At 34.7% G+C, this 8,799-nt stretch overlaps 1 protein-coding gene across 4 annotated transcripts; it reads right to left on the bottom strand.

Moving 5' to 3' along the window:
- Positions 1-2,265: 2,265 nt before the first annotated feature.
- LOC140799421 (uncharacterized calcium-binding protein At1g02270-like) lies at positions 2,266-6,134 on the bottom strand. Of its 4 annotated transcripts, none has more exons than XM_073153761.1 (11): positions 6,013-6,134; positions 5,774-5,923; positions 5,542-5,646; positions 5,336-5,441; positions 4,371-4,591; positions 4,181-4,257; positions 3,980-4,094; positions 3,755-3,880; positions 3,367-3,477; positions 3,177-3,284; positions 2,266-2,810 (listed from the first exon to the last, which is right to left on the bottom strand). In XM_073153761.1, the coding sequence occupies exons 1-11, from the start codon at positions 6,013-6,015 to the stop codon at positions 2,565-2,567; spliced, it is 1,368 nt and encodes a 455-aa protein (XP_073009862.1). In that variant the 5' UTR covers positions 6,016-6,134; the 3' UTR covers positions 2,266-2,564. The 4 variants fall into 4 exon arrangements, with proteins under 4 accessions (XP_073009862.1, XP_073009863.1, XP_073009864.1 ...); XM_073153762.1 differs by having other exon boundaries at positions 2,266-2,807; XM_073153763.1 differs by having other exon boundaries at positions 5,542-5,640.
- Positions 6,135-8,799: the final 2,665 nt, after the last annotated feature.

Genomic DNA, 8,799 nt, shown 5'->3' with positions numbered 1-8,799 from the left:
CTCTCAGAGTTATTGTTCGTCAACATCTAGAAAAATGGTATCTTAGCTTTTGTTTATTAGAAATATTATTTGGTTTGATAGGATTTCTTAATTAGACTTGATATGTTACCATCACAGTCTTATATCATTCTCATATTCACTCTACATATCGAGTAGGAATATTCTCTAGAATCAGTATCATTTTCGACAGTGTACATCTGCTTTACATTGTATAAGTAGGGGTTCTCCTCAAAGTAAAAAAGATGCAATTCCATTACTGTTTCATGGCAAATATTTCAATACTGTTTCATGCCAAAATTATTATAGGAAATGATCTAATTTGATTTGGGCCGAGTCTGAGTCTGAGCCTAAGTTAGCCCAAGCCAGCAAGCCGATTGAGATGGTTGAGTCGAATTCTTTGCTTATTATATTTGATTCAGTTATTTATTTATTTACTTAGTTTGATTCCATATAAAGTTCACTCTAATCCAATTTATGATCAGCTTTAGTTGGATCCTAACTGAGTAAAGTCGGTTAGTCGAGTTAGCATCTATATAAATTTTATATGTGAATGACAAACCTAGTTAACTTATTTTTATGAAGATTTGGGTCTAATCTTCCTCCTCTTTCATTATGTATTTCTTTTCCTTATCTCTCTTTGTTCTAGCCATCTATCTTCTCTTCTGCACGAGGAAACCTTCTGTATGACTTTCGGTCCTCGCCACCGTTGTCGGAATCCTTCCACATCCATAATTTTTAATTTCAGTTTATCATGGGCTTGAGTTTCAATTTCTCACATCTTTGGACATAGGAATGGGGTTGGGTTGGGCTAACCCATGGCAATAAACTATGTAAACTGGGAAATCAAGAAGCCCCTTAAAAGTCTTTACTAAGGCCATGATGGGAGGAGTCTCTCTTAATCTTCAAGTGTCGCCAGTATTGAAATACTGAATGAGTGGCTCGTTCTTGATTTAATCGTACTATTTATAACAGGAGAAGAAGCTTTGATGAAAGAAGAAAAAAAAAAAAAAATGATCTAGTTTATATATATACTCCAAGGATCCGTAAATTAAGAACAGGAATCCTCCAAAATCGTCAAAGAAGTTGCTCCTGTGGAGATATTAAAATTAGAAAGAGAAGAAATAAATAAAAAATAGCCGTGTTCGAATAGGATATCAGCATTTGATGAGCTCAAATTTGCATGAAATTTGATAAAGTCTTAAGGAAAACGTGATTCTATAATTTTGGCCAATGTTTATAATTTTCGTCTTCAAAATTTGTAAAGTTTTGTTTCATACATCGAACTCAAAATCCAATTTCGTTTGTTCCTGTGTGTCTGGGTAGATGTGTCAATGAGTCCAGGTCCTTTTCTTTTATATAGTGAAAGTTTGTCTCCCTTGTTAACTTTATAAACAATCATGTAAGTCTTTGGCCGAATAAATTCAAAATTGGTATTCTGTTTACTTTCAGCTCTACTACTCTTTTAAGTTCCTACAAAATTGGTATTCTGTTTGATTGGTGCATACTTCTTTGAATATTCCTCAACTAAGAAATTAGTTGGACCTCTGTTGAGTGGAAAGTAAACTTTTTAAGGTCGCAAATCGAGATCAAGGATCTGTCAACTGATGATTAGAAAGACAAATTCATCTCGAACCAAGAATGAGAGATGCCATCTTGAACAGAGGATGAGAGCTGAGAGAAAAACAACACATGAGTCTAACATGATTTAGATCATTACAGTCACGTATATATAGAATAGCAAGCTAACAAGAAAAGTTATATTGGAATAGGATGAATAACAATCAAAGCAAAACACACACACACACAAAAAGAAGAGCAGAGTTCTGGCTCAAAGTCAAGGTCTCATAAGTAGATGTTGTCATAGTTTGTCAGCAAGATTTCCAGTTGCCAGGGATTCTGATGCCTAATTTGTTTAATGAAGGTCAAACAATTATTTTGTGTCGGTTGATTTAATAGTGTATTTCCTATTACAGGCAGCCCACTAAGATCATGGTCAACTAGGATCATGTCCTCAGTGGAAAAAAAGAATCAAATCTCAACTTTGTTTTAAACAGAAAGACTCAGAATTCTTTCAAAGTCAATTTTAATTGGATAAACAATGAGGAGCCATGAGTAATTCTACTGACCTGCAATATTCTTCCAAAGAAATATGAAAGAAGAGAGCAAACTTTTGACAAAGTCAACTGCAGGCTAGCTGCTTAAAAAAGTTCATCCGTCTGTCACATAGTTTTGCAGTACTCTGCTTACACAAAAAAGAACTCAGTATTTGTTCGCATCCAAAGAACAGGCAAAACTGTTATTTTATATACACATTTGATGAGGCCAAATGTCATACAACTTACATCTGAAATCTAGCTTCTGTTACATTGGAAAACGATGTCTCAGTAAAGATGAATCGAAACATCTTGTGTTTCCTTCTCAACCTCGTAATTTTCCACTTCCCGTGTAGTATCTTGCAGCTCTTATATATTCTATTCATTATACCCTATCTTCTCTGTGCACAAATATACAAGTTTACATCTACAAGCATGCCTATATATCTATAGACTGATCAATACAGCGGCTTAGCAGACTAGCTGGGTACAAGGAACCCTCACAGGAGAGAATACTACAGTCAGTGGTGCATGATCAGAGAGGGAGTAGTTCTCAGGCCACATTCCTTTCTCCATCTCTGGCGGGAAGAGAACGGCATCCTTCACACTAAAACCAAAAGCTTTCTTCACCGGGCCTGACTCGGTTTTTCTAGCATTATTAACCTGCTCAAAATTCTCCTCAGGTTGCTCCGATGATTTAGGATTCCAAATCCGCTGCTGCAGAAGGTTAGAAATGTTTTGATAAGAAACCGAGTAGCTGTAATAATTGATGGAGAGACGTGAAGTTTTACGATCAGAAAAGCATTGATATGGTCGATCATTTGATGGAAGAGTTGATATACTTATGACAATAAACTGAAGCTACTAATGTTTGAGACTACCAAATTGTGTCAGAGAGAGCAGTCAATCATTTAACGGCAAAAAAAGTAGTGGTATGGCCAGTGATACTCCAAAGAAACACTTTCTGGCCCTCAAAAGTGCTCAAACGCTATGCAATTCTCATTGTGACCTAGGATAGTCATAGTATTATGGCATGCTACAAATTGGTTACGAGAAACTTGACATTTCAGATGAATACTTTACCTGAAACTCTTCATAGTTCATCACACCATTCCCATCAATGTCAGCTTGGATCCACAAATCCTCAGTTTCTTGGGAACTCAGACAATCAGGATGGCGAAGTAACCCTAACTGCATTTGACTAAAATGTCAGCAGCTTCCACCTTTAAAGGGTTTTAGACACATATATGTTCAGTAAGCAAGCAAAAATTACCTGACAGAGTGCCTGACAGAAGCTTGAATATGTGATATAATCACCAGGACTGTCCCCCTTAAGGAGAGCAAATGCATTATCCTCAGAAAGAGAAGCTGCTCGAAGAAGATTCTGAAAAACAAAAATTAAGCTTTTTGTTAAAATTCCACAAGAGCCAAAAGACTGAATCCAGAGAAGATAAATTAGGAGACCCAACATGAAGTAAAAGAAAATACTATGATTTTTACAAACTTACGAAAATATTTCTATGACTAATTCGAAAACAAATAATAGATATATAAATGCACTATGTTCAGATACAAAATTTAAAAAAAGAAAAATTCATTATCTTAAGATAATATGCTGAGCTTTAACATTGAAGATGGAAATTCAAAAGTATAAAGACTACCTTAATTATTCCAAAGACAGCTTCATTCCAGCTAGTTTTCAGGGGCTTCCTATACTTATTGGGATTAAGAAGCCATATAAAGTCTACTCCACAAATGTTCCCTCTATGATTGCGATGGCTTACCCACTACATGGGAGCAGAAACAATAGAAATAAAGTCAAATCTAGATGTTCTGGTTGTTTACTCTGCGGGCCTGAGAATCACATAAAATCAAGTTATAATTACCTTGTGGGCATCTGCATCACTGTCAGTATACTGATGAGCAGTATCATATGACGACACAAATCCCTGGGATCTAAGTATCTTGTAAACATGTCCACGTTTACTTCCATTCCAATCACTGAACAAAAGAAAATAAGGAAATATGATGTCAATCAGAGCAGATTAATATTAAAAGGAAAATCAAAATCTTGGTATACAACTCACCCACACAGTATAATAGGCATAGGACCAAGTTTATTTTCTTTCTGGTAAGATTCTATATACTGAAGGATCTTGTAGACCTGTCATTGGAAGAAAAAAAAAACTATAGCTATCAAGAATTTCTGACAGCACTGTAAATGCAGAAAGGAACACAAATACAATTATCTGTGTACAAGAAACTATAACAATGTACCTGCTTCAGACGAACTATACAAAGACTGTAGTCATGAGGAAATAACAAATGAGTATTCACAATGAGGCTTTGTTGTTGAATGTTTCTCTTTTGGTTCTGCCAGAAAGGAACAACTGACTCAACGTGTAATAGCTGAGCAACACGATCTCCAAAATCATTGAAGAGCAACTCTCGATAGTTTAAAACTCTAAAGTTGTCCCTATGTACAGCAGTCAGTAGACCTGTTTAAACATAAGATGTATGTGTTGTAAGCAACAACTGGCTGGCTAAAAAAATATTCCGATGTTAATAAAAAGCGCATATGTATCAATCTCAACACAGTAGAAATTCTCTGTCTGTCGTTGCTCTATAACTATCAATAGATAGAGAAAGGTTCTCGTCCTCATAATTTTCAGATGCATATAAATGTATATCTCGTCATCTTTCGTTCTCGCAGACCATGTGTCCCTTTACTTCGGCTGCTCCTTAATCTCCATCTATTTTTCAAACTAGGCCTGTGCAAACTGACACCTTACTAATCATTCTTGTACAAGAACCCGATCTTTTCAGCAACTAATATGAACATCTGTTCTTTCTGTGATTCGCATATATTCCATTTGGTCCTTACTTTTAACTTCTCACATACATTTTCTACATATCTATATTTGAGGATTGAAATTATTGCAACTCTTGTAACTAAATCTAATACTAAATGAAATCTATCGAATACCTTTCCATCATAAAATTTCTCATTCAGAATTTTCCTGCATGTTCCAACATTTTCCTGTCAAAATACCTAATAATCTTTCTCAATTTCAGGGCATGGAAGCATAAAAATATCCACAAATAGCTAGTTGCATATTATTGCAAACATAATATGATTATGTTTAGGTTATTAATTGGATGAAAATAAGCGTTTCAATGCTCAATAAAAAGAAGAAGATGATGATGATGATGATGATGAGACAACAGAGTTAAAAACATACCATCTCCGCGATTATTGGTGCGCGCGAGCTTGAAGCTCATATAATTTTCATCACCCAACCTATTCTCATACATATCAACAAGCTCATCATTCCCTAACCATACCTCCTGAATCACACCATAAACATATTAACAAAAATTTAAAAAAAAAAAAAGGAGCATCCCACTCCAATTCAAAACCAAATCAAAACACTGGAATTCAACTCACCTGGAGGCAAATTATGGAAGAATGATCCGCCAACAGCCGGTCTATGATGCGCTGATTCCTGCTCAACCAATTCGCCCTGTATTGGCTCTCTCTGCAATTCTGATCCTATCCAAATCAAAAAAACCCACCAAAAAGAATACTTCAAAAACAACCCAGTAACTAAAAAAGCGACAACTTTTCGCAGTAGCAACCAAAACTCATCTCCCACAATGCCAGAAATTCCATTCCTCACCTCCTCATCGAGCCTCTTGTAGATTGGCGCGAGAATGTTGAAGGTGGTGCACGAGACGCATGGCTGGGAGTCATATCCCAACCCCCTCACCTTCTTCTTCCACTGCTTAGTTTTGGCTTCCTGCGTCAGACCATCTATCCACTCCTTCGTCTGCAACATTCCAATCCAAAATCAATCACAAGTTAACAATACCCAAGAAAATATACACAAAAACCAATTGGGAAAACGAGCCCAATTACCATTTCGACGCGAGAAACTAGAAGAACAAGAAGACAATGGAACAGAACACAAGCAAATGGTGGGAACGAGAGGTTGTTCTTTTTGGCGTATAGTAGTTACTATTGTATTCTTTATGGTGGTGAGAAGAGTAGCGAGGCAGACCTCGCTTTATAGAAAACGAAGAGGATAAGAGTGAACAGAACGGGACGGTGACGGGATTCCTAGCAGGTCGCGCCGCGGGCCACTCACCGAACATAGCCGGTGGCGGACCCTATCTGGGATATTTCACTCTTCCCCCCTAAATATTGTCTATTTCCTTTATAGACCCCTGGACATCCTCATCTATATAATATCTTTTACCTGGTTTTTAACGGAAAACATCCTGTGTTTACCTACCTTACGCTCAACTTGTTTATTAAGTGTAAAATTCCTAAAATTAATTATATTATATTTTATAATGAAATATCTAACAAAATTAATCAAAAATATCCTCTATTTTATTATTATTATTATTTACACTCTACTTTATGTGTATTTTGGTATCACGTACGTAATTCCTGAAACTCGATATATATATATATATATATGTAATCAAGGATGTGGATGCTAATTAATAATTAAGAGGGATAATTATAATTATGTAAAAATAACTTGCAAGATGACGTTGGGAAGGGTGGGGATCCTACGGATAAGAATGCGAAACGTGGCGAGATAAACCCGTTGGCGAAGGTGCCCCCCGGATTAAAATAACCACCGCCGCTACGTGCCACGTGGCGACGAGCCAGAGATTTGGGGCCCTAAGGTGGATGGCGTGGAATCGCAGCCAGAGTCGTACAAAGAGGGATAGCGATGTATGTTTGCAACGGTGAGCAGCGGATCCCAACTTGCCATGCCATCATCTCCTCTTTCCATAAACCTTTCTTTTTTTATATTTTTTTTATTTTAAAAAGAAAGATTAAAATCCATAATCCGAGCTGTAGTCGCGAGCCAATCAACAGTTTTATTTGTCTCGCAATTGAATTAGTACGAGAAATAACGCACTATAATAAACCGACCAAAACAATTACCAATAAATGATGGGAGCACCCGGTTGAAGGTAAACATTTTTTATTTCTCATTTTCTTTTTAATATTTTCGAAAAAGAAACTTATTTGTTTGTCTTTTTTTATAGCAGAATGCATGAAAACTCCAAGATATATTTAATATGATTTATTTTTTAGACAAAGACTAAATAAATAATTTTTTTAAGATGCACATGTTTTTGTTTCTATTACACACAAACAAAATTAAGTAATAATTCTTTTAAGGAATAACTATAAGTTACTTATACCATATTATGTTAATTTCCATAAGCTAAATAATAACAACTATTAGCTTATATATGAAGAAGCCTTGGTTTCCAAATACAATGAATGAATGAATGATGTGGAGTGAGATTAGGAAACAAGATTCGCTTACGTTGCGCCAAGGAAAAAGGGATTCCCTGCCGACGTGGATGTTTGAAGGAAACTAATATAAGTTTTTAATCAGACTACCACTCTTATAATTTTTATTTATCAAAATGGACATCAAACCTAATACCAAAATATAAAAAAAAAAAAATTATTAATCTGATTAGCATTTTACTCAAATAAATCATTATTAAGTTTTTAGCGATTATATAAAATAAAATACTGGATATGTAAAAATAAAGTTTGAAATAATATAGTGAATAAACTTTGGAAGTAGGGTAGTTTCCGAAAAGCCGTTGGAAAACCGTTGGCGGAGGAGCCGCCGGATCAAATTACCGTTGGACTACGTTATGGTTACTTGTTTCCTAGTTGCAACTTTACCGCATATCCTTTTCTGAAAACGCCCACAAGTTTTATAAAATTTATGCATTTGACGTCTTAGGTTAACCTTACCTTAACCTATAATTTGGAAATGTATATAATCTATCTTATTCAAAAATAATAAATTTGAAATTCCCACAGTGAGCTTACGTAAATGGTTTTATTTTTATAACCGTAATAAATCCATAATACAGGGGATCTTTTGAAAAAATTCCCACAGTGGGACCCACATTTTGGGCTTTTTAACTTTTTTTTATTTCCCAACAGTCCACGTTGGAATTTGGGTTGACATGCAATAAAAATGTTATCACTAACAAAGGATCTCAGAATTATTAGTGTTTTTTTTTTTGTTTTAGTTTATGATAAATGGATAGAAGAAATGGATAAAATATTAAATTATTTAATTTGTTATTTTTTTTCTTCTATAAAATTTTTAATAAAAAGTAAAGGTCAACGAGCAACATTAGAGGGAGGGAGCAACTATCTTATCTGACATTTGATTAATCCATATAAATATATAAAAAAAATAGAGTATATAACATAAAATGCCATTCTACCTCTCTAGTTTGTTATCATTCTTTGAATGCTATATTTTTATTTTCTTTTCTATTATCCATTGCACGTCGTAATACTATTTTTTCAGATTTTAATTTTTTTTTTCTTCCTTTATTTTAATTGTTTTGAAGTGGTAGAGAAGCTAAAAAGAAAAAAAAAAATAAGCTTGAAAATTTGTTTGATATTCTTTTGAATTAATATTAGAGCATCATGGTTGACAACAATATTATAAGCAGTAGAATTTGTAAAGCTATCTCGCAGTAGTGGTACGTTCAAAATTGTTTGAGTAATTAGTTTACTCAGTTGAAGTGAAAACCTTCACTAGAAGAACTTATCCACAGTAATTAATTAATTAATTAGCATGATTAGAATTTATCCCAAGAAAGGAGGTAGATGTAACATTATAGAGTTACGTGCAAG

This window comes from Typha latifolia, chromosome 12 (assembly GCF_019914945.1).
Source record: "Typha latifolia isolate L0001 chromosome 12, TyphaL0001v2, whole genome shotgun sequence".
NCBI classification, from domain to species: Eukaryota; Viridiplantae; Streptophyta; class Magnoliopsida; order Poales; family Typhaceae; genus Typha; species Typha latifolia.
The sequence above is the reverse complement of the archived record's forward strand: the minus strand, read 5'-3'. Positions and strand labels throughout refer to the sequence as shown.